The sequence below is a fragment of the Gobius niger genome (assembly GCF_951799975.1).
Source record: "Gobius niger genome assembly, chromosome: 20".
Taxonomy (NCBI): domain Eukaryota; kingdom Metazoa; phylum Chordata; class Actinopteri; order Gobiiformes; family Gobiidae; genus Gobius; species Gobius niger.
The window spans coordinates 23,744,287-23,771,211 of NC_136871.1; the positions used below are offsets into that span (position 1 = coordinate 23,744,287).

General features: G+C 41.0%; 1 protein-coding gene across 3 annotated transcripts in view; it reads right to left on the reverse strand.

Moving 5' to 3' along the window:
* The window catches only part of cacna2d2a (calcium channel, voltage-dependent, alpha 2/delta subunit 2a), a 180,854-nt gene that overhangs the window by 39,128 nt on the left and 114,801 nt on the right, over nt 1-26,925 (reverse strand). For all 3 annotated transcript variants that reach the window (XM_079579516.1, XM_079579515.1, XM_079579514.1), the window contains 2 exons: nt 10,692-10,823; nt 10,406-10,463 (listed from right to left, as the gene is read on the reverse strand). In XM_079579516.1, coding sequence (XP_079435642.1) covers nt 10,406-10,463; nt 10,692-10,823 — 190 coding nt within the window. The remainder of the gene's footprint in view (nt 1-10,405; nt 10,464-10,691; nt 10,824-26,925) is intronic.

The window sequence follows — 26,925 nt, forward strand, 5'->3', positions numbered from 1 at the left end:
TTGCACAATGAAAAGACATATGGCAAGGAAGTGAAAGATACTGTCGCTGTAGAGGTTTTATTCGCATCTCGAAGTCTCTCGGTGAAGTCTCGGTGATGCTCTTGTGTTTTTGGTGACTCATAAGATGGGGCGTCACACACACTGTTTACTCTGTCTGAGTGGAGTTCGGACTGTTTGAGAGCCCCCGAAGGCACACGCACAAGCAAACAATACAACATTTCCCATGTATGAGTCAGTGGGGATGGATTTTCTAATGTGGCCACAGTCACGAAGCCAATACGACTAAGCACCTGGGTAAGATTGTGGTTGTTCTTGTCAGCCAGTTGTTATATTTGTGAGCTTTATGTGCATATCTGTGCTTTTTCAATTTTCCATTTCAGTTCAGTCTGGGATCTCACTGGCCTATAACGCCACTAAGTCGTGTACGGAAATAACTGTTTCTTTGTGTAAATATCCTACCATCAATGCCAATGGAACTACACATGAAAATATAATGTCGACCACACAATGGCAGAGCACTGTGTTGTGAGTTTGAGTCCCAGTTCCAACAATATGCTGAATGTCTCTCTACGCTTTCCACCACTTTTCAACCCTTTGCTCAATATTCTTTGCATTTGGAACAGTAGCTGTGACTCTTTCTAGACAGGTCTGGGCCAGGCAATAATTGCTGTTTTGTCCTGTCCAGGTTTTCTTCATAGATTCAGGTCACTTTTGATGATTTCTAGGCAACTGAATCATATTCCTCAGCCAGGGACTTACCATTAGACTGGTGAAGGTGATCAGAATCTATTGAGAAAACCTTGACAGAACATAAACGGCAATTAATACCTACGGTCCAGACTAGGGCTGCAACTAACGATTATTTTGGTAATCGATTAATCTACCGATTATTTTTACGATTAATCGATTAATCGTTTGGCTGTGAATGGTGCATGGAAATTGTATTTTTTCCATTTTTTTATCACATAGAGCTGAAGTGGCGCCGCTTGAGGACATGTTGATGGACTAAACTTAAAGTAAACGTTTGTAGGAGGCTCTTTGTCCTAATTCTGCTTTCTGATTGGACGAGGCAAAGACAGATATTTATGACATTTACAATGTACAAAACACTGCAGACCCTCACTTTAAAAACAAAGTAGGTTTTCATCCAAAATACATAATTTTCATGTCTTTTTTGCTCTATTTTAGTCTGTGTTTACTAGAAAACGATTAATCGATTACTGAAATAGTTGACAACTATTTTAGTAATCGATTAGTTGTCGATTAATCGATTAGTTGTTTCAGCCCTAGTCCAGACGTGTCTATTAGGAAGCAAAACGGGCAAATGTGGATTGCGATCTGAATGGTTCAGCAGGACCACTGTATTATCCCTCATATTACAGTCATGAGAGGTGTGGACATTTCTCATATCTCATTCAATTAAAATCACATTTGACGCCGGTACAAAAGGAGCAGAGATCGATGGCGGTAATATGGCTTCACTGGGAACTTCACAAAGAAGCTCAGGTGTGACTTTGACATTCAAAAGAGTGCCCCTTAGCAAACCAAAGGCAACACAAATGTCGAAAGCATGAGCTAAACTTAGGTGTCTGTACTGGAAGCAGCGAGGACATTATTCAGATCAACTGTGCAATTGCCAGCGTGCGGAGGCAAGTGTGATCTTACTTAATTTGTTGTGGTACTTTTCGAGTAGATATTGAGTCTCAAAGCTCAAATGAAGAATTCAACTTCACTCTACGGGGAATAGAGAAAATACAGTGCAGGATCATCGCTAATCCGCCGTAAAAATCTCTGCAAGATCAACTAAAGCCGCACTTCGCTGCCTCCTGTTACTCACACTCTCTCCCTCCGCGCTGCCCTATCTTTGAAACATAATATTTTCTCAGTTTTACATTGTGCAATTCTTCTCGGAGAGGATTGTGACCTGTAATGACTAATTGACTATTGGACGGCCGTCGTAATTAACACTTGGCCCCCTCCAAAATAAGTTTCATCCTATTAAAAGCTCCATTTGCTCAATAAGAAACGGCGTGGGCAGAGGAGTTAATGAAATTCCGCGGTTGCTCTGGGGGCTACTCTAAATGACCCTTCTTCAATCTTCAGATGAGACTGTCTGCGCCCTCGCCCCGCTTCAGGGCCTTCTTCAGACGTGGGCTACATTTTGACTGGCGCTAGAGCTGCATCGATGATCATTTTCACAAACTCAATCCTCTCAAAAAGAACGGATGGTGAAAAAAAAAAAAAAAAAAAGAGGCCATCTCAGTGTGCAGTCTCTCCCCTCTCACTTCTTCAAATTAAGATTCCAGTAATTAAATTGATAAAAGTTATGCGCACGCCTCATGTTTCCGGACCTGATTTCGAGAGCACTTGTGGAGAGCGGCGCGAGTTGTACCTTTGATGTGGCATTCTTTATTATTGAAAGTAATTGGATTCTTCCTCCTTCTCCTCCATCTCTCCGTCTCTCACCCTCTCTTCCCTAGCACTCACTATGGCATACATTTTGCTCACTCTGGGCATGCTCGGTTAATTGACCTCTTCCGAGTCTGTGTCCCAGTTCTTTCGGGGGCAGCTTTGAGGCAGAGAGGGACCGAGTTATGTTTGAAAAACTGAGGATTTGATGTGAACGGCCGACATATGGAGGGCCGGGGAGTCAAGAGGTAAACTTCCAAGTTGTAGGGCCCAGTGTGAAGACGAGAAGAAAAGTTTAAGCAGGAGCCGTCAATTAACACAGCATACTTTTTATTTATTGTAATTTTTAAAATATTTTTATACGCTACTGGTGCTCCCACTCCTACTACTCCAGCACACCTCCTGTGCTGCACAAAAGACTACTGCTTATGCTTCAACCAAGACCATTTTGCAAAGTTACTGCGGATAAAGATCAAACTATTGTAAACAGCCTATTACCACTCGAGTAGAAGTAAAACTGCTAGTAATTCTATGGTATAAAAACCACGGGCGGTCTCTTTTTCCTCCAAGCTCGGGTCCTCTACCAGAGGCCTGGGAGCTTGAGGGTTCTGCGCAGAATCTTTGCAGTTCCTAGACCTGCACTTTTCTGGACCGAGATGTATTTCCTGGGATCTGCTGGAGCCACTCCTCCAGTTTGGGGGTCACTGCCCCGATACCCCCCAGGCTTTCTCCAGCTCTTCTTCTCTGAGCCCCTGGTATTGCTCTAGTTTCTCGTGTTTAACCCAATAGAAGAAATACAAGAGCTTTTAGCCTTTTTGAACCTTTATTTAATGTCACTGAGAATTAAAGTCATGGGATTCCTGACTCTATTGTTTATGTTTTTGGCGGTATAAGAAACCACCCAGAACAAACCAATGGAACACAGGCACAATATGCAAACTTCACACAATAAGCCACTGCCTTGTCCATGGATTTGAACTGAGGACCTCATCATGTGAGGCGAGCACTAAGCTCTGAGCTACTGTTGAGATGTTGAGGTTGCAATAGCAAACCAATGGTGATAGGGTAGATTTTTACAAGCCACACAGTTTGTGACAGGAGTGAGCTGAGTAGATGAGGCGGCTCGCCTCTGCTTTGAGCGGGATTGGAACTGCAGGAAACAGTTGTGTGGGCAAACTCTCCACCTGGTATGGTGCTCCCAGAAAGTGTGCTCAAGTGGTATGACACAGCAACTTTCTGTCTGCTGTGAGATGAAGATCAGGGCAGAGCTCTCGTCAGAAGACCTGCTCCTCCGTGGGTGTCGATGTATAATCCCCACACTCCAAGTCATGATCCAGATGTGTTGTTTCTGCATGAGTTCCAGTCAGTAATTACCTCGAGGCTGGTGGCCACTGATGCCATTCTTTCCCTGTCATTACCCAGAATGCCGTGTGCCAAGGCCAGGTGACAGGCAGATGGGCCTGGCTGCTGCTCCTCCATTTTATCCCTGCACCACACCACTGTCACCTATCTGGCAGCAGGAGCGACAGGGACCCCGAGGCCCTTTTCATTGTCTCTGGACGGATCTGGTCACTTCTAATGGTCTGAAGTTTTACCATTTTGTGAGAGAATGTGAAGTAAAAAAAAAACTACTACAGTGATCTAGGGCTGTACATATACTGTATTCCCTGTAGGACCATTTGTCCTCTTCATTTGACCCATCCTTTAGCCAGAGCCACAGGGCAACTTTTACTTTTCACGAGCTGTGGGCATCTGGAATGCAGCGTCTGGGGACCCATCTCTAGATCTTGAGGATCAGCATTGAGCATGGTCAGGCTTGTGGCATATGGGAGCACATGTTCTGAAATGCTTGTGATTCTTAGTTTAGCAGGTCATCTTTCAGTCTTCAAGCCTTATAATCTAATAAGCAAAAAACAAAACTAATATCATTGATATATTCTGCGGTCTGCCCATAAAACTCACCATCACCTCCCATCATTGTAAAACGGCTGCATTTACAAGCCACCGCCAGTTCTGAGAAACATGTATTTGGCTCTGGTGAAGGAGTCTCATTGGGATTCATGGAATAATTTGATTGTGGCACAGCTCTGTAAAAATCAATACATTAACGGCGCCGCGGGGCCAACTCTCCTGGGAGACTGTGTTTACGCACTCCGCCCCCTTTTACCGAGTGTTCTGCATTACATTTGAATTAAGGGAATTATTTACATGACACATCTGAGCTATAGACGCTACAGATGCTTGTATGTGATATGGGGAAAAAGGTCAAGGGCATTGTACTGCAACCTATGACAGGTATTATACACACAAAAGAACATGCTCATTTGTGTCATGTACTCATCTCTTTTACTATGGATACTTTTTAAGACAACGGATTTGAACTCTTTATCTTCTTGAAGCATTTTTGAAAAAATATTTTATATACAGTGTTAGAGAAACGCAATTCTCATGTTGTCTCATAATTAAATCGATACAATATTTCCACAAGTCAAAACACTGTACATAATCTATAAGTAATTATTGTGCAGTCATTTTGTGCAGTAGCATTCACAAGCTTCCCCCATTATCAGCTGGTGCAGAAATTCTGCCGTACAATATTGAGCGCAGTGTGGACAGTATGGCGCCCGCAGGTTAGGTTTATATGTTTACTCCCGTGCATTCTCCTTTGTGCATGGGTCTGCGTTGATGGTCTTATTATTTTATGGACTGCTGCTCTTTTAGTGCGGCTGTAGATGTGGATGTGGCAGCGAATAAAGATTGTATTAAGATAAAAAATATAGGAGGCAGGAGCGCAGGGAGCCAGCAGCAGCAGCAGCAGCAGCAGCGAGAGAGAGAGATGTTGTCTGCACTTTTATTTAGTCTTCATTCTGATCATTACAGAAGGCGCCCGCACCAAAATTCACATTTCCATATTTTGGTTAAAATGAAATTTCTGCCTTAAAATTTCATTTTTTTTCTCCACACAGAGAAAGTACTTTATTTAGTCCTGGATAAAGAATTGAGATTTGAATACAAATGATGTTTTATGGAGGAAAATAAGGAGAGGCGAGGGACAGGAGATATTCTCTCTCATAACCTCGCCCAAAAAGTGTTGGGTTGACTTTTTCTGCCTAGCAATTGTGCAAGGAATAAATCATTAGCTTTGGTGTGGACTCCTATTGTCCATGTTCAGGATTGTGTTCCAGCGCGAGAAAGGGACCTTTTTTTTTTTTTTTTCCGAAAAGAAGTGCAGCTCAAATGCATATTGTTGTTGTTTCCTTGGGCAAGACACTTCAACATGGGGTGAGTGAGTGACTGCCGGCGGTTGAAGTTGTGTAGGCGCAGATTGGCAGCCAGAGTCCCTTCAGTCTAGCCCAGGGCAGCGGTAATAAGTGAAGGAGTAAAGGAATACTGTTTCGAAAAGACTGATTAAGACTTTGTTGAAATGCAGCCAGTGCCCATTGTACGCTTTCACTATTTATATTTCTTGGGAATTTTTAACTCCAAGGAACTGAGAGCTGTATTCACACATTTAGCGCCGCATTATTTTGAGGAAATCAATAGATTTCATTGTATGGGCCTCATGCTGTTTGTGGAGCTGGAGGTAATTAAACGCTGAGTGAACATCGCGTCATGCCTGTCTCTGGTGTTTTTCTCCTCCGCCTGCTTCTCTTCTGTGGATAACATGAACAGACATTATAATGGACAAATGTTAATAATTAATGTCAGAGCAATTGGAGACTATTAAGTGTGTTGACTGGACCATTAATTTCCCCGAGGCTCTGGATGTGGGGCTGGGAGGGGTGCGCCCATCTGTGGTGGCAGGCGGCCCACCAGTCATCCCCTCAAACATGGACCGGACAACTATGACCAGGCTCTGACCAGGAATAGCCTCCACAGTGACAGCTCTCTGAGATCGCTTAGTCTTACCAATAAATCGCTTCAATGCATGGCTGTAAACTTGAATTAACAAGGGATCATCTCAAATACAGTAATATGATTATTTTATTTGTCTAAAACAACAAAGATAATAAGCTATTTCCATACTATTACCGTGACTAACTGAAAACATACTAAAGCCTTACGTCAACACTCTTAATACGGCATAAAATGGTGGCATTTTGATGCATCAGCAGATATTAATCTGAAATGCCAGGCACATAGGAGGTAGATATTGCAAGCGTGGCTGTTTCGGCGCAGGACATTGCCCCCTTTAGACTGACCTGGTCCGTCCTGACACTAACCTCAGAGGACAGCTCTTTAATGTGAGTGATTGGGCAGCATCAGCGCAAGACGTCTGACCCAACAAATCACGACAGTACCTGCTACAGACATGGCAGTCAAGGAAGACATACTTTCAGATACTAAAGTGATACAATAAAATAAAACGCTTTGCAGCCTAATTGTGTTTTAAGGGATGGGAAAAATTACTTCATATCTGACAAAATAGTATATATTTATACTATTACTATTAGTAATAGTACTATTACTAATAGTAATACTAATAGTAATAGTACTGGTAAATTAACTTTCAGACGTGTATTGCAAAAGTACAGTTTCAGAGATCAACTCTAAATTAAAAATGTGTTAATCATTTTATTGCTGAAACATGTATTATTATGCATATTTTTTGTAAGACATTTTGAGTATTTACCTCGAGACTCACTGCTCGGGGCGAAGCTGCTTTGCCCTCTTTGAACACTGAAGCTGTTACCAAGCAACAGGTCTGCATGTGCGCGACGTGCGGAGAAGACAGACTGGCACACCTCTCATCTGCCTCATCCTGTCAACAAGCACCTGCCACTCACCGCTGTCCCTCGCCTGGTTTCCTGCTTCCTCCCTTCCTTGCGTCCTGTCTCCTCACCTTTCGCTAACATGCCTTTGAGAGGCACATCGAGATGGCCTCAAGAAGAACCACAACATGATCTCAGAAGAGTGGGAGCTTGCTCAGTGTTGTGTACTGTCACTCTAGGACTCCTTTGTCAGATGTAAACCTAATTAAAATGTCCTGAGATGAGACATAGACATGGAACTTTTGAAGCAAAAGTATTCACTATATTCAGCACATTTATTTCTTTATTTGAATTGGGACAGTGCACATTAATCAACATGTGTTTTTTTAACATGTGAATGTGCCGGAGTTAGCCATGTAGGCTGAATTTCATCCATAGTCCAATGGCAGGTTGAGACAAGACGATAGAATAGGACATACAACAGCCACAAACATACAGCAAAAACACCATCACAGAAACATAAAAACACAGTGAATGATGAATAACAACATATAGTTAAATATGTAAAAATAAGTAAACTAGCTCCGCTAAAAGATCCGAAAGGGACAATACACAAAACAGCACGATCTTCCCCACAGCAAGACATGGATCAGTGGTTGGTGACTTTAGACCACTGAGTCCAAAAGCCACTTCTTCATAGAGTTTCTAAAAGTGTGGAATGAGGTCAGGTTCCTCAGTTCTGTTGGGACCAAGTTCCAGGAGTGAACTGCGCGTACTGAGAAGGCAGATTGTCCAAATGAATGTCTTTCTAAATGGGATTTGACCGTCTCCACTGCTTGATGAGCGCGTGTTTGAATTTACATTCAGCTGTATAAACTCCTGTAAAGGGGGCAGGGCAAGTCCATTTAGGGTTTTATAAACCATAATTACATCCGAATACGACACCAAATATCCCCACTTTAAAAATGTGTTTGGTAAAGACTTTACAATAGGGATAAGAATTGTTCTTTTTGTCTAATGTTTTTACTGTCTGCTTATAAAGTCTTTCTATGGGCAACAATGTGGCCTTGTTGGCCTGAGACCAACTCGTCAAACAGTTATTAATATGCCAGAGAATTGTGGCATTTAGTTACAGTTTTGAAGCATCAGTCATTAAGTTATTTCTAATGTGTTGAAAAATTCACTAAATTGTTCCTCAATTTCTTAACATTCTGTATTCTTTTGTATACAAGTCAATACAGAGTTTATATCTATCAGCTCATGCCAGCCGAAAAGCAGCTGATACATCTATGACAGGACATTCACCAATATAACAAACATTTATATACAATAGTAACAAAAGTCCCTTGACTATAAAACCACCCCACCATAATTGCATAACGTGTGTGTATAATCAAATGAGAACTGCATTTTGTTATGCAAGTTGATATTTGATATGAATCTACCACACTGTCACCCATCTCTATTTGAGTCCTTCTAGCTGCACTGCTCTAAAATAAAACATATATCACATGTTTACATACAGTAAGTCATTGTCCACTTTTTATACTAAAGCTATTTTATGCAATACAATGCAGTGCTCTTACGTGAGTTCATTTTCAGGCAACTCCCCAAGCACTCCAAATGACCTGTCCTAGTGTTACTTCAAATACATCTCATGTTATGTCAATAAAAACTGCTTATTTCACTGTTCTAATACACTTATGATAACGCAAACGCAGCTCCTTCAGCCCGTCTAGTGTTTGTACACCCGGCACTTTTGTTGACTAGCTCTGACAGAACTGCCTGACCTCAAACAGCCACTCAGGACCAGCTGGACACAGAGCGACGTGGAAAACCAGGTCAGGTCTAATCGTGGTCGTCATTATGTCCCCTCTGCTTTGAGAATGTAACCAGGCAACAGACAGACGACCGCAGTGACACGGGCAGGTACGGGCTGAGCAGGAGGTGGACAGGTGGTAAAGAGGGGGCAAGGAGGCTGTGTGGTTCAGTACATGTTGTAGGATGAGTTACCTTGCCAACAATTTCAAAAAGAAAAAAAGAAAAGTTGTTCTTGTTGAGAAACTTTTGATACGTTGACTCATGCCTGATACAAACTCAACGCAGCGCCGTGACAGAAAGTATTTTGTTTCCATTTAAATATCATTAACACATCCACCATAATAATAAATGCAGCAAGTTTGTAAAAAATATACCTGCAAATTTTGCGTATAGTGCATTTCATTTTAAACATCCAGGAGGAATAACATTTCAGCGATGTATGGAGCCATTTTGTCATTTGCAAAGGACCTTTCACTGACAATATCATTTGCAAAAATTACATTTTTTACTGCCAATATTCGGCAGTGCAACAATTTGATGTGTGATTTGGATTCAATTGCAATTATTTGTGCAGCCCAAGTAACTACTCTAGTAGCATCTCCTCTTTGGTCTGCTCCAAAGAGGAGATACTTTGGAGCAGAACATGTACAAAAAAGTAATAACTACTTCTTTGTACATGTTCAAGCCATCAGGTCCGACTGTTCTGTTTCTGGCCCAACAGCACCCGATGATGAGTTACACACAAAGTCCCAGTCAGCAAAGAATATTTTAGTATGCTCTCAGATTGGATGCACCGTCCCGATACTGGTATCAGATATCGGAGCCGATACTGGGAAAAATATGATATTGGCTACCGGCTACAAATATCCGATACTGAACCGATACCAGTTTTGGCAGTTTTCAGTTCAGTTTTTAAGAGAAATCGCTGATTTAGTTTTAACCTTCGCAAATGTATTTTAATTGCTGCGCAAAATACTGCGCTAGCAATAGCATGCTAAAGCTAGCGGGTGCATGCTAATGCTAACGAAAACTAACCAAGGTTGGGTCAGAAACTATGATAGAAATACCTAAAGCAGCTTAATACAGTAAAATATCCAGCCAAGTGTTTGTATTTGAGTTTAAGAAATAACTGATCTAACATATTTGCAATGATCAGATCACTTCATGTGAGTTGTTCATATTAATGTAACCTAAAGCCTGTATATGACTTTATTGATCTTAAAATCAGAGTCATTTAAATGTTTCACTCAGAGAAAGACACTTTTAAGAAAGTCTCTTGGTGTCGGATATCAGCAGATACTCAAACCCCAGTATTGGTATCGGTTACAAAAAAGCTGGATCGGTGCATCTCCACTCTCAGATACGTTCACTGACACTCACTCGCTTCCAGAGGAAATGACAACACAGTGACCTCTGACACAACTTTTAGCAAACATTGCTGTAGTAGAACAATTATCACTCACCAGGGCCTCCTGCGGACGTCATACAGGTCGATTTTGTTGGGCGCTCTCCATGGAGTGGCTGCACAAAGCAACAATATCAAGGGTTATCGGAGCTCAGTGGGATTTCTCAGACGGGATCAGATTAGATCAAAGTCAAAAATCATAATTTACTTCTGTCCATCAAGTGACAGAAGTGCCATCAGATAAGGAGTAGCCAATGTACCGCTGGCCCAAAGCTTTGGGGCCAATTTAGACTTTATCTGTGTGAGTGGAGCAGGTTATAGGTGGGAGATGGTCCCGGACTCACCTGGGTAGTAGCGCGTGACACCGGTCGCACTGCCAAACACCTGCCACCGGAGGGAGCTGTCCTCTCTGCGGTTCTCGATAAAGACTCGCTCCAGAGACTGCGTCCAGTTCAGCTCATTGAGGATGACAGGCGCTGTGGACACGCAAGCACAAAGACAATTTAGAAAACGAGAGGCAAGGAGAGCTCAACTCAACGGACTGCTCCTACAATAAACATTTATACTCTTTAGATATCTCCTGACTGTAACTGGTATTGGTCATACAAACCAGCATGGCCTTCCCAAACTCTACTGAGGTTAAGGACTGGCCAGAATTTACCTTTTACTCTCAAAATGCCGATGCTTTTGTGGAGTGGAGTGTCATAGAGATACCAAATGACAAGAATCCTAAATTAAAGTTGTTATTGCAAGTTCACCAGTAATTCAAATGTGATTCTAACTCGGAGGTATAAAGTCATTTGAACAACCTTGTCTTTGGCAGAGTGAGAGTGCACGATATTGTGGGCTGAGCTGTATGCAGCATGTGTCTGAGCCGTGCATCAGTTTTAATCGATGCGATCTCCGAAGAGTGACGACCAGCGAATCACAGATGACCTTGAGCTGAGGTCACAACTCAAAGGGAACCGCTAATAGAAGGCGTTTTGCTTGACTTTTTTTTTTTTTCCTCCCCCAAAAGAAAGCAGCGGAATAAAATCCCATCTGCCCCATTGCTGTGGGGTTCCAACACTTGAGGGTCGCGTGTTTCTCGTGGGTCAGTGCTGTGGGAGCGGTGTGAATTTACGGATGCAGAGAGAAGAATTTATCTTCCAGTCAAAGTGAAGCGCAATAACATGCTCCTCATTGCCCCGCAGTATTGTTGAATTAGTGTCCGTTTCAACAGTGTCTCTGCCCTTTTGTGGGCATACTGTGCTCCTCCTGTACGTCCCATTTATACATAGGAACGAGCTTGTACCTCTGGGCTTAAATATATCATTTGTGATACCGTATACCATTTGGTTTTCACAAATCAAATGATTGCATATAGAGTGATGCTTCCATATAACTAAAAAGAAGTGTGTAGTGTGTACTTTTATAAAACATACACAGATTAACTGACAATATGTTTTTCGATACTTTAATGATATTTGGTTTTGGATATCGATACCAGAACGATACTCTCTCAAAGCTATACTAAATTATTTGTCAGAACCAGAAAACAGATTAACAATGTTCATTTATTCCTTTTCTTTTCCTTTCATTTCATTTCTTTTGCATTTGCATCATTTGGTTGAGGTGAAACCACAGAAAAGCAGAAAAAACACTTTTCAAGTTTTTTCATTTCGCCCCATTTAAATTATTATTATTTTCTTGACTTATTTATTTATTTATTTCCCGCCCAAATTTTTTTTTTTTAGACTGGTGTTTTTTTTTTCTTTGAAATTTTAGTGACCAACAGAATCAAAACCTGAGTTTAAAGATTTCGATCTCAGTAGCACTGTGAAGGGGGAGGGGCTTTTTTAGTCAATTATTTATCTTTTTGTATTGTTATGTAATATGGTTTCTTTAGGGTTTGGTGATCAACTGTATTGCTTCAATATGATTTGATTGTGGTTTGGATACGTTGTTATTTGCTTACATTATATTGTTTATTATGTTTTGGGAAGGGAGTAATTTGCCTTCCTTCCCTGAAGCGTGAGGTGCTACTCCTTGTGCACAACTGTTTGAAGAGGGCAGTTTGCTGAGAGGCTGCACCGGTTATTTTTTTGTTTGTCTCCTATGTTGCTTCAGTTAAGTGTAGGCACTTTACCGAATTATTTATCATTCCTTTTTTGTAAATAAATCACTTTTGATGCCTTCTCGCCTGCCTCGCCACAACATTACAAGCACCAGAACCTTATTTTTCTCCACACCAGACTGGTATCATTTAACCGCCCCCAGGCCGAGTCGGGGGTTAATGTTCGTCATTCTGACCTCCTGTCACTGGTCAACAATGCTTCCGTGGCTTAAAAAGAAAAAAAAGAGTAAGAAAATAGGCAGGTAAACAATATGCGACCCAGAGAAGCCGCCTGCAGCCTTTTGAGTTTAAAAGAGACGGGAGTCGGGAGCAGGGAGTGCAATCAGAGGTTTAATGGGCCCTGATTAAATAGGAAACACAGACAGAGCAGAGAAACTTCAGCCTGATTTAATTACTGCACAAACCACAGTGAGATAAGAACCTGAACCCGGCACTCTGCAGTCACCCTGCATATGCTCCACAGACTAAAAAAAACAAAACAAATACACTTGGGGAATAGAGCATACATGTATCGCATTTAACTTGCACGTGCTTCCTTCTATCTTTTAATAGAAAAAAAATAATAAATGTAAAATGATTTGTCTGTGTTGCAACCCACTCTGCATCTCGCTAATTGTGACCATTAAAACATGAACTTTTATCCAACCAATAATTGTGCGAGGCGCTTCATTTTTGGGGGGCCATTTTTCCTCCATTCAAAACTACCAACAATAGCTAATGGGGGCATTTCTTAAGACCAAGACCTAAATGTGGGCAATTTGCTGAGCTATTACAGCCCGCTATTGGGTAATTAAACTGTTTTCATGAGGAACAAAATCAGGTATCTCTCTCCTTGAAAGCTCCTACACACTATAACACACGCCGCTGTTATTTTGTCAGGCAAAGGCATAACAATTACCTACAAAAAAAAAAGTTATGCCTGTCCTCTATGCACCAAAACAATAGTACACATTCAATTACAGGCAAGCCCTGAAGCACTTAACACTGTCAGGAAGATGGGATGGGGGGGGAGAAAAAGTGAAAGGCAAATTACTGCGGCAGCAAAGGGAGCTCCGCGACGTGTTTTTACAAAAATTCATAGAGAAAATCACAAAGAGGAACTAAAAAGGACAGCGACGGCTCATACATAATCAGACAGACTGAGGGGGAGGACCAGCCACTGAAAGAAACACAAATTAGCAGCTTTCATTCATCACAAAAAAAAAAATTCAATTTCATACCCAGAGAAGACAGAAAACAAGCTAGAAGAGACAGCTATTTATGGAAACTGCATTAAAAAGAAAGAAAATCTTCGTGGAATGCACTGACTTGCTGTATTTATTTCATTTGTTTCGTGCGTTTCAGAACTCGGAGCTTAGAGGGTTCCATAATTCCACATAAATAATGTTTATAGAATGCTGTAACATGTATTCATAGTCTATTTAATGTGCATTTCCCACTTGTAAACACACGCACACACATCATGGCCGTTCATCTCCACCGATCTCTGCAGGGAAAGAAAAAAAAAAAAAAAATGGCTGCATGCCCGATAACAGCGCACCGCAAACTAATTCAGCGTGATTTATTCAGTCCGGATGCGCCGTGACTTCTCCGGACACTTGATAAAAAGACAAATTTCCCCCGGGAGGAAAATATGCTCCCGGAGAGGCGGACGGGGGGCTCCTCGGCGTGGCACGTCGCGATCATCCTTCAAGCACGAAAACAGCCCTCCCTTTGATATCTTTAAAAGGCGATTCATCAACACGCCGCCGCCATGACACCTCTAACACCCTTGGCTTTAACCGTTTACCGAGCCCACAGCGGGCGGGGGAAACAATTATGAGTGGGATTTATGAAGCATCTCTATGTGGGACAATACCTCAAACCGTCTCTCCCGTGACCCTAACCCCCCCATCCACGTGTCCACATTACTCACTCGGGATGCATGATTTCCCAACATGCTTTAGGTACATAATTAGACCCAATGGTTAAATATTTACATCTCTTGCTAAGCACCAATCATCATTCCAATTGGAACATATGTATATACTTTGAATTGAATGTTGATTTTTCTTGGAGCCTGAAGCGGGGGAAACAATTATGAGTGAGATTTATGAAACATCTCCATGTGGGACGATCCCTCGGGGGCCGCTCCCTGACCCCCACCCACTAGTACACGCATAGCTCATCATAACCTATACTGTGTGAGATACAGCCACTTCTTGTCTTAAATTCGCCTGCGCTCGCCCTGCACAGTTGGAAAGTCATAAGTACAAACTGTGTGGTACAAAGGCCATTCATCACCGAACAAAAGCTAATAGTAGCCGTTCGCCATGATGCTTCAAATGTTGAAAGTGTCAGCAGGAAGGCGCGAGCGGCAAGCCCTGAGGGAAAGGGAAAAGTAGACATTTGACTGTTGCACTTTTCTTAAATTATATAGTAGGGTTTGAGGTGAAAGTGGTTTTCATATGGTCTAACTATAACAGAGACATGGGAATTCATATGCATTTCCTGCAACTCTTTGACGCAAAGAGGATCAAGAACAGAACATTACAAAATAGACAAGCATAAAATATGATAAAACATGCACACGAGGCATGTCTATGATTTTGATTTGGAAATATCAATGTTTGGGGTGTTTAGGTTGGAACTTCAATCCATTTACCAGCAGCTCCTCCAGGCTTGGTTTAGTCTCCTGGCACAACTAGAGCCTAAGCCCATTGATCTTAGTTCCTTTTGTGGTTTCATCTTTGCAAACATTTCATTCAGACGGCATGTTCTGTGCTTTGACTGTTCTGCGATGTGAACACAGGTAGCTGAACGTTAAAATCAATCCAATGATGGACTGGGGCCACCATAGTCTTGTAAAGGAATAGGAATAGGTTTTTCCATACTGAGATTATTTTATTGTGGGTCATGTAACCATATTTAAATAGGGAAAATGTGGAAGAGCTTGGTTGGCTTCTAACTTGACTCCCGTTTGGGGCCATAGAGGAGAGGAGGAGAGGCTAAATGCTAACGCAGTCTGTGCTTTGTTTACATGACTTTTCCTATTTTTCTATTACATATATCGTACAAATATATATTGTAGCTCATGTGCATAAAACAGATGTGGTTTAATGTTATCAAATATGCTGAACATTTCTCAACGTAATAGTAAATATGTACTTGCAAAGGAACAGTTCTGAAAATTCAACATTGTCTCTCCAAATACAAGCTCAGACTAGGATGAATGCATAAATAGTAATGAGAATTGATTGAAGTTCCAGCCAATACAGTTCTTTAGTGCTGGAGTTACATTAAAACGGGCCAATAACAGTCTTTTCTATAAGTCTGAAGGTCATCATGGTCCAGTGTGTGCTCTGCTCCTGCACCACCCCATTTTCTGAGTCTTCTTTTGTCAAACCAATTTCTTTTCAATCTCCTGCTCGCTCCTCTCCTCTCTCAGCCCTTTCTTCTGCTCCTGTCTCGCTCCAGGGCGACTGCTGTGGCCTGGCTCCGTGGTAAAGAGGCAGGACCCTAAACCTTTTATCCACAACGCAAAATGGAGGACACCGAAAAAACTGGCAGCGGTGGCTTACGACTACAAATGTAAGCTAAAGCAAAGTCCAACACGATCCCCAAAAATATGAGTAACTCTGTATAGTCGCTTTGGTTGCAAAAATATCTAAGAAATGTAATTGTTTCACTCTGCAGGATGTGTTATGCTAACTCCACAAAGAAGCACTTTTCAATTTAAAGTTTCATTGCTTCTGTCAGAGCAGCAACCTCACAAACAACGTCAATCAAACAAGAACCTACACCTTCAGCAATAAATATGGCATTTTTCTTGATTTTAGACCAAGGGGCTGAGTGAGATCTATTGCTATAGAACAAAGGCATAAAAAATGCCATCATACAAATGATGCATATATTACTAATTACAGCACTTTGTGGCAAAGAAACTTGAGGCCAAACACAGACTAAAAGCACCAATAAAGCGCTTTCTGTACTGTTTTAAATATTGCTTTCAGCCAATAGCTGTGTGTACGAATGTCCATATCATTCCCTTTAGTGCACTAGTGGTGTCTGAAGGTCAAGAGACGAGTGCACTCCAAATTTCATGCAATGCCTACATCGACCACAGTGCACAGCGAGAGGCAGAGGAGGACAACCGACAGCAACAGGTCTGTGGACTAAACACAACACCAATGAATGAACAGCTGTTTTAATCATATGTTACGTATATCTCATGAGTAAATCATTGGAATAAAAGTCCCTAAGAGCTATAATTTTCTGCTTGAGCTGTTAAATGATCGAAAGCTTCCTCTCTCAGACAAACAGGCAATGATCCAAGCGGTTTTCTTCATTCATGTAATGTCCATGTTATGTAAAAACTTATATGACAAATATTTATCCATGGATATTAAACTGTCTAAAGATGCACCAATCCAGCTTTTTTGCCTCCGATACCAATACTGGGGGTTTGAGTATCTACCGATATCCGATATGGTAATGGCAATGGTCCTCTTATCTCCATTGTGAGATCAATAGTCTAATCGTTTTCTTTTGCTGATGTTGCAGATCAATTATATCTATTAATAAACGAATGGAAAAACATTCAACAAGGATCACTGGTCAACTCTATCCTTGGGACAGGCTATTTTACATTAATATAAACAGCTCATAAAGTTATCTGATCATTACAACTTGTGCATTAAAAATATGTTCAACACTTGGCTCCAGCAGTGGCCGATTTGACTCATTAGGCCATTTAGATATTTCTATCATAGTTTATGTCCCAGCCTTGATTAGTTTCCGTTAGCATTAGCATGCTCCCACTAGCTTTAGCATGCTATTCCTAGCCGCAGCACTTTGCAGAGTTTAAAACTAACTGAACGACTGAATTCTCCAGGTTCTGCCCTTCAAAATGAGGTACAGCATTCACTCAGATTTAGATGGTTAAAGTGTTCTTAAAGGTATTGAGAGCCAAGTATCAGATATTTGTAGCCGATACCCAATATCGTTGTTTTTTTTTTTTCGGCTCCAATATCAGATACTGGTATTGGATCGGCGCATCCCTCGTCACTTGAACTTGGTCAGTCTTTATTGTGGAAATACATTATTACTTAAGTATAGCGAACTTAAAGTAGATGTAGTGCATTCATTGTGTTTCTCCGGCGCACCAAACGGGACAACTCAAAACTGATCAGTGGCGAAGAGAAAGTGCGGGGCAGCGTGTCCAAATCGCCAACAGAAAGAGTGCGCAATATTGTCTACTATATAGTGCGGCGCTATAAATGAGTTAAAGCAAATTTCCATCGTAATGTTTAATTTATAACTTTCCACCTCAAACTCTGTGGGTGTTCTTCAAAATGATTTCACTTTATAACCCATCTTGCTCAGCATTAGAAGCTGGTCTAGCAATACAGCAACAAAGAATATCGCGCACTGTGGCTTTAAGTTTGGATCTTTACGTTGTTTTAATTTGTCACTCAAGCACATTCACTGTAAAAGGTTCCGCTTTGTGCGCGGTGTCTGCTCAACAGTTGTCCCAGTACAAATTAAACCCACCAGGAGGATTTGAGAGTTCTTCAGCTGGATAGAACTTCCTTGAGGAGTGAACTGGGACTATGAAGCAGACAAACGGGGAAAACCTCCGAGGAGCAACGATTATTCAATTTCCAGACTGGTGTGGGAGCGCAGGTCTCACCACACCTCCCCTGCGCTGGTCTCAATCATGTTTCTAATTAAAACAGAGCGGTAAATAATAAAGAGGAAAAAAAACAACAACATGTGAAATGTAATTTGTGAGGGTGCTGGTGGGGAATGAAGTGGGGTTGCCGTGCCGACCGTTCTCATTTGCGTGCGGGCAGACGATAGTGCTCCTTCAGTGGGCACACACTATAGACGGAGGGCGAGGAGGAGAGACAGACAGACAGACAGAGGGAGAGCGAGAGAGAGAGAGAGAGAGAGAGAGAGAGAGAGAGAAGTCTGAAGTTTGCACAAATTCACTTCAAATCCCCTTTCTCTTATCCTCGCCTCTCGATCGTCTGGAAGTTTTTTTCATAAATCACTTTCGGCTTTTTCCCTCCGTAAATATAAGTCTGGTTTGATGTTGGGAAGTGCTGCGCTGATTTGCAGAGGAGAGTGGATTGATTATAAAAGATTTTTTTCAAGGGGTGAATTGGGACCGTTGTGTATTTGAATATCATGTTTAATTAAGCACTTATTAAGCACTATGTAACTCCTATAATCATAAGAATCAAATCAAATAAGAATCATTACAATTGTACGTCAGCCTCCTTTCCTTGTCCACATATGATTTGTTCATTGAATAATAATAATAATGGTTTGTAAAGCTGTGCGGTCCATACTTGTATCTCCAAGCGCCAAAGTTCATCTCCGTTTGTGCCGTATGAACCGTCTCGGGCTCGGAGAACCTCAGGGAGTCGCCTCCTGCTGCTGCCAGAGACACCAGGTCAGGGCTAAACACGGACTGGCTGTAATTCAATTGTGTGCGGCTAAAATCTGGAACAGTCCTTCTCAAGATATGAGAAACCTCTACTCTAACAATGTTCAAATCCAGGCTGAAAACAGTTAAGCTGTGCATGTGACAACGGAAAGCACTTCATCTTTTACTTTCCTTACAATTTAATGAAATGATTGTTTATGTTTTGATTAATTCATCTGCCTTCCAAGTGCAATTTTAAGTACTTTAACACATTCATCTGTTTTGTTTGGTAGCATAGTCTCCATTACCGGCCAAAAACTGAATGGATTATATCATTAAAATGTACTTTGTTATGGTTGTGAAAATGGTTGTCCAAAATGTCAAACCCTTATTCTTAAGCTATCCATGATGGGTCAGCCATTTGTTTTCCCTAAAACATTACTGGGTGTCAAACATGTAGAGCATAAATTCGAGAGCATGGAAAAAACAAAAAAACAAAAACAAGTCTCTAGCTCATTCCTGTGCGGAGTTATGCATTTTTAAAGAATAACCAGAATGCTCTTTCTAGCCACTAGGGGGCATTACATGTTAAAAAAGGAAAGAGTTCCACATGTGTCCAGCAGAGGGCAGTGACAAAATAAGAGTTCGCGATATGAACAACACATTATATAGCCACGTGGTAAATAAAAAAGTCTGCCCCACACCAGTGTTAATTTTGACAACATATTTTATTTTAGTTTTAGTCTTTGTCTTTTGACTAAAATGTAATTTAATTTTAGTCAACATTTAGTCAATTTTTTTTTTTTCAAATTTTCGTCTAGTTTAGGTCGACTAAAATTCCATGTCAATTTAGTCGACTAAAATGAAGACTAATTTAGTCGACTTATATTGATAATATTCATTATAATCATATTTAATCGTGGTCCTCGACTTCATGGAGCTGCTCCACATGAACAAAGCTCAGAGCTGATCCTTTGGCAGTGAATTTACATGATCTGAGGCTCTTTCAGACGGTCAATAGAAGTTTGGATGATTTTAATTTCTCCTTTTCATTTTTATTTAGTCTTATTTTAGTCGACTAAAATATCTGGACATTTTAGTCATAGTTTAGTTTAGTTTTAGTCTCATGAAAAACTTTTAATTTAGTTTTAGTCCAATTTTAGTCGTCAAAAATAACATTTTGACTAAAATTAAGACTAAATATTTTAGTCGACGTAACTAACACTGCCCCAGGGCGACTGTGGCTTCAATAGCAGCTTACCACCACCGAGTGTGGAGTGAATGAATAATGATTACTGAGTAGTACTTTGAGGAACTTGTGACACAGGCTTGTAAAGTGCAATACAAGTGTAAGCCGTTGTTGTTAATGAAGCTACAGTCAAGTTGGGGCTTTGACCAAATCACAGCTTATTATTATTCATTTATTGGAAACATTTTCTGTATTACATTCGGCCCAAGACCCGCCGTAGGAGCTGAATTTCAGTCCGTTTGACACCCCTGCTCTATATCATGTGGCTATTGTAAGATCTAATTAGGTCCAGATTGATTTAAATATTGACAACGTGTTCAAGTTGTTTTCAGACGTCCTGGAATCTGCCACAAGACAAAACATGTCACTTACTCACGCACAGTGCAGGTATGTGGAATAATGTGAAGTGGATCATGTTTTGCCCTGGGCTTCCTCCAGGGGGGTTTGGCCGCGGAGCAGAGAGGAGAGAAGAATGTAAACTTATAGTAGTTTATATGGGATTGCACCAGCTTTTGGCATGTCAGAAAACAACAAAAGAGGCAGCATCTAAATCGATCAGCAGCTACAGTAGATAGATGCTCACATGTGAGACTGCCATCAACTCATTTTCTTCTGTTTGATCAAATCCGCAATTTTTGTGAAGCCCTGTGAGACCATTCCACTTGTGATGACATCTATAACAATTTGAAAAATAAATGATATCACTGATTACATGTTTGAAAAAAATAAAGTGGGGCATACAGAATTTCTGTTAGATAATATGCAAATTGTGACCGTTGAAATTGATATTGTATTGCAATTACAGCCCAATCATTACACAGTGGTTCCTTTGTGACCAACTTCCTGCTAAATTCAATTAAACTTTATTGTGAACCAGTCCCCTAACAGGCAGCATATTACCCCCCGAAATTGGACTGAAAGGACAATCCAGTCAGACTAAAATAAACATACTACAACTTAAAACAGCATTGAAACTTCTGCTTTGTGTCGTTGTGAAACAAAACGATGCCTGGAGTGCAATAGGGAGCTGCTGGTAGTACAGTGTATGTGAATGTTTGTATGTGCACAGTGGTGGGTGGGTTAATCTCCCTATGGGAAAAAAAAAACAAAAAAACATTAAGCTCCTGCTCTTTCATCTGCACAGTTAGCCAGTCCCCGTCATTCAGCTGTGATAACCACGCTCCTGTTTGCAGCCGACTACAATAAGAGACTGACAATGTGGAGGGAAAAGGGAAGAGGGAAACGGAGCAACGTCTAAAGGATTTAAACTGCAACTTAAATTTTGAAAGGACTCCCCACAATGACTGGAGGTTCTCTCTGTGTCCCGCTGAGAACAGTGGCTGCTTATCCTCAGACAAACACTAATGTAGGCCAATAGTATGGGCAATACCACCCACAGCACTACAGCAAAGAGACAGAGGGGGCGCCAACCTCACAACCAATATCTGCATATTTGAAGATAGAAATGTAAATTCTCAGTGCTCCAGGTGGTCAGTTCAGTCTAGTAATAACTGAAACAAAACAGGAATACTGTACATTTAGAAAGATGCCATGTGTTTCACTGCCCATCTGGGAGGTTCCTTATGGCAAATCTTGGCGACCGGCATGCCCACTACATAGATGTGGGCATGGGTGGTGAGGAAGAGGAATTGGTGTTGACTTAGATATGTGCATCTGGTAAATGCCTGTACTCATATCTTTGGCACTTCTTACAATGAGGCAAAATCTTTTAAAGAACATTTATCCATACGGGACTAAGATTCCTTACTTGTCCTGAATCTCCAAGTCTGGCAAGTCAGGAACTCCTACTTTTTCTTCAAAAGCAGGTGTATCTAGAACCCTCCAAAGAGTAGGATAAGAGATGCACCGATCAAGCTTTATTGCTTTCAATACCGGTAGAGTCGGTATCCGATATTAACCGATACCAAGAGACTTTCTTATAAGTGGCTGTTACATATCAATTATCAACTATATCTATTAAAAAACTGGGTAACACTTTACATTACGGGCCGGTAAGTCCGAGGTACTTAATGTGGTACTTATAGTGGTAAGTACTAGCATTTACAGTGGTAATTCTAGGTTAGAATTGTGGTACTAAAAGTGGTAATTACTAGTAATTAGGGTTAGGGGCTAGGATTAGGGAGACACAGAGTTACCACAGTATCTTTCATTACTAAGAGATACAGTGGTAATGCTCTTAGCAATGAAGGTTTTACTTCTATTTACTGGTACTTTAAGTGATAGTTTCTAGTAGTTACAGTGATACATCTATGGTACTTATTGGTAATTCAAGGATACTACATCAGCAATTCATAGGTAGTAAATGTGGTACTTCTACATAGAGAAGTAATTTCTAGGATTTTGTGACTATAAAACAACATAAATCAGCAATAGAGAAAACAAGAAGTACAACCTTCATTACTAAGAGTTACCACTGTATCTAGAAGTACATACCTGGTAATTCTCACTATAGTATCCTTTAAGTACCACAATACGTACCTAGAAGTACCACTATTATTACTAGTATTTACCACTATACCTAGAGTTACCACTGTATCACTGTAAGTACCACCGTAAGTACCACAATAAGTATCTAGAAATACCTTTGTAAGTACCAAGGACTTACCGGCCCGTAATGTAAAGTGTTACCAAAAACTGTAATGGAAAAACATTGAACAACTAGACTTTTCGACATGACACAGGTTGCATTAAACTGCTCACATAAAATGATCTGATCAATACAACTTGTGCAAAACTAACATATGTATAGAAATATCTATATATAGATATTTTATAAACACAACACTTGGCCAATTTTATTGTATTACTTTAGGTGATTCCATCATAATTTCTGTCCCAGCTTTGCTTAGTTGCCGTAAGCATTTTGTGGGATGATCAAAAATACATTTACAGAGGTTAAAACTAACTGTGATTGAATTCTTCAGGATCTGAGCTTCAAAATGAGGTTTATCATGCCAATTGACTTAGATTTAGTTGGTGAAAGTTGTGTTTTTAAATCAGTGAGAGCCAAAAGAGGTATCGGTTCTGTATCGGATATTTGGAATTGATACCCGATATCGTATGTTTTCCCGGTGTCGGCTCCGATATCCGATACCAGTATCAGATGAGTACATCTCTAAGTAGGATAGAACAGTAGAATAGAACATTTCTTCCCAGATAACCCTGTCCTTAAGAGCCACCTTTATAATTCGTTCACCTCTGTAACAACATTTAGCACCTTGCCAGTTTATTCAGCAAAAGTTGTTGTTGTGATTTTCATTTGTCCTCTTTCGATCATGTTTAACGCACAAGCCGCCATTTTTGTTTTGGCACGAACCAAGCGTTTCTCGGATTGGTTAATCTGTTTGTCAATCCTGCCCCTTGCAACCTGGAGGAATGAGAAAAGGTTGCAGACTCAGACTACAATCTCACTCGTATCAAAATGCAACCGACACCTTCCGAGTTTATCTGGCTAGCAAACTAACAAAACAAATCAACAGCAACCCCCCAAAAAAATCGCGATGGAGGCAATAAGACAAGAGAACACAATTCACAATCATCTCTCCCTCTGTGGCCACGTAGCAATGTCCACTCGGTAATAAGTAATGACAATTATAGAAGAAAAGTGTCTGAATGTTTGACCTGAGCCAATTAGAAAGTTTGCAGACTGGGCAGCCCATATCAGCTGTGGAATAATGAATCATAAAACGCTTCATTACTGCGCACAGGGAACACTCTCCATCTCAATAAACGCACACAGGCCCCGCATCAACCAATCAAACCCAGGCACATACATGGCCTTGTTTAGCCTCTGAAAAAGATCATTAGAAAAGTCTGCTTTTGGCTCCAAATGGTTTCTATCCATTTGTTGTTTAACTCATCTACATCATAACACATTTGGACCAGCAAATAACACAGCCATTTGTGGTAAATTTAGCGTTTTGTTTTTGGTATTGAAAGAAGAAATCATGGCAAACCTCTTGACGATGCACACGTTGATGCTGAGCCGCAGTAGTGATACGTTTATTAAAACAACATTAATTTATTGTAATTTCAGGGAGATGGTGGAAGGGGACTTCTGCAGCTCTGCTTTATTGGCAGCCAAATTCAAGGAATAATATGGGAGCAATACAGATTTAAAAAGAGTCATGGAATCAGGTGTTGAAAATGACACATGCTATAAATCTTCCGCGTTCACGTAACAAGAGACTATGCTGAGCAACAGAGCAACAGATAGCAGAACAACGAGCCGCTTAATGGACTTTTGGTCCACATTGGTATCGCTGGACAACACAAACAACATAGTATAAATGCACTGTCTGGGAGGTGTTACAGGGTTTGGACACCTACGCGGTTTTAACCAGGTCATCGGGTAGTCAATGTGTTATTTGTTTATTTCTGCTCAAAACAATGCCTATTAGTGAATACACATGGGACTCATCTTAAACACGCCACATGGCACATTTGGGTGGCATGGTTTGTGCTGGTGCCTGACAGTTCGACCTCCAGGCCGGATGGGGCCTTTCTCAAAAGCTTGGAAAGTAAGTACGTAAGTATTTTATTGAAATAGTGTTCAGGTGTCAGCATGTTAAGGGAGAAAACTAGCTAAAAATCTCAAGATTGACCACTGCATGAATTATCAATGTTTTAATGTGCAGTGTCTTGCGTCAACCGTTTAATCTTTGTAAATAGGGTAGAATGAGGGTTGATTCACATAGCTGGTGTCAAGATTTGGTGATGGGTGCAATGTTGTTAAAATTCTTCTCTGACATCGCAATAAAACTTCACCAAACAACACAACCAACCAACCAACCAACCAAGCAACCAACCAACCAAACAACACAACCAACCAACCAACCAAGCAACCAACCAACCAAACAACACAACCAACCAACCAACCAACCAACCAACCAAGCAACAAAAGATCACAACAATTCAGTCTAACATGACTTTATATAAATGGTGTCCTAGTGTCAGCTGATGCAGATCTGTGCCAGTAAAGCGTCAGGAACAGATGAAGGCCTGAGCTTGGACAGCCTCTGCCGTACATGTTTAACCTGAGCCTGCATCTGGCGAACGGAAGACCTCCTGCATTGCCCCTGTTCCAAAGAATTTGCAACCCAAGGAGGTTAACGACAACAGGCCGGTTGTTCTGTACTGTCTCTGGACACTAAAGTCCAATAGCATCTGTCATAGCTGCTGCAGATGTCTTGTCGGACAGTCTCCAGTGCCCTTTCTATGCAGTAGTCTGCTAGGGAGGAAACATCGTGCCCTTTCTATGCAGTAGTCTGCTAGGGAGGAAACATCAAGAAGAAGGACACCTCGCGCAGAACCAGCTTCACTCACTCATGAGTCATGGCAGAAAGGAGAGTCCTAAGCAAGCTCTTGTCCATCATGGACAATGTCTACCATTGTTTCTTACTTGTATGTGTTTTTAATGGATTATATATTATATATATTTGATATTGAGTGATTGATTGCTTCTGCAGAAACATGAATTTCCCTCGGGATCAGTAAAGTATTTATCTATCTATCTCGTTCTGTTCACCTGTTAAAGTTTGTGCTTCTTCATTTTTAAGAGTAGCTATTTACCAAAAATCCTACACTCACGTTTATTCTGTGCCAACGTGTACACAAACTTAAGCTCCTCTCAACATGGAGCACAAGCAGACTAGAGTGGAAAATTGACAAAGAAAGAGCCAGGATGTTGTGCGTTGGACTGGATTCGTCCCACCGTTTTATTTTCTTTCTTGCTCAGCTCCAATATCCCACTGAGCCTTCAACCTGCCCACTCACTTTGCTCCTCTGCAGCTAATCCCAAAGCTTCGCATGCACTGTAGCCCAGACCAGAGAGCACCCAAAGGACCACTGGACGCCCACACAGTCTCCTCAGACAACCTCTCCTCTGTTCCCCTGTGGAACATACCAGAGGGGATTCATTCATTTAACCATACATGCAATGGAAATACCCCGAAAAAGCACAATAGGCCTACAGTGGGTCCATACCCCTCCATCCATTCCTATGTTATTATGCTCAAGTCTGTTATTGACAGATGCCCTGGAATGGGGTTCACAGTTTCCTGTAGAGGGTTTGAATCCTCAGTTGTTCAATACTATTTGAAATTACAATAATTATTGTCGGGTAAGTACTAGAAATAAATGTGCTTTTATCAGACTTCTTCATGAAGATAAATAAATAGGGACTGCGGAGTGTGGGTGGAAATGATCATTTTCTTTGCTATAACCTGGCACATGACATGTCTTTCTTCTTTTTCAGACCAATGGCTTTTGTGCAGGAAATCAAATCAGTTCAAAAGAGATCGAAGTTTGAAAGAAAATGTCCAAGTCTAATTGTCTGTGTATTTATTCACAAGAAAAGGGCCAAAATTTGCACTTTCTTGTAACTTTAACAAAAATAAGTTAAAAAAAGAAGTAATTTATTTATTGCAAGTCGCTATTTTGTCATTTCACTTCCCCAAGAAAAAGTATAATCAGAGCTGAAAGCCTTGAAACAAAAAGCAGAAGGGAAAGTTACATATTAAAATCTTCAGATTTTCTGCACTCACACTGGGAACAACCTGGCGTCCAACTGTACTGTATTTACTTAAAAGTACACAGCAAGCAAAACATTCAACACATGTTCATAATGGAGTTGGCATGAATCTGCAGTTGGCAATCTCGACACAGCAGACCGTGAAATGGGAACTAACTAAACGACATCAATAGTAAACACTTCTCTGGACAAAGGCTGGAAAATACTTCTATGCGCTGCACCAGTCCAGTGCTCTAGTCTAGTCCCTG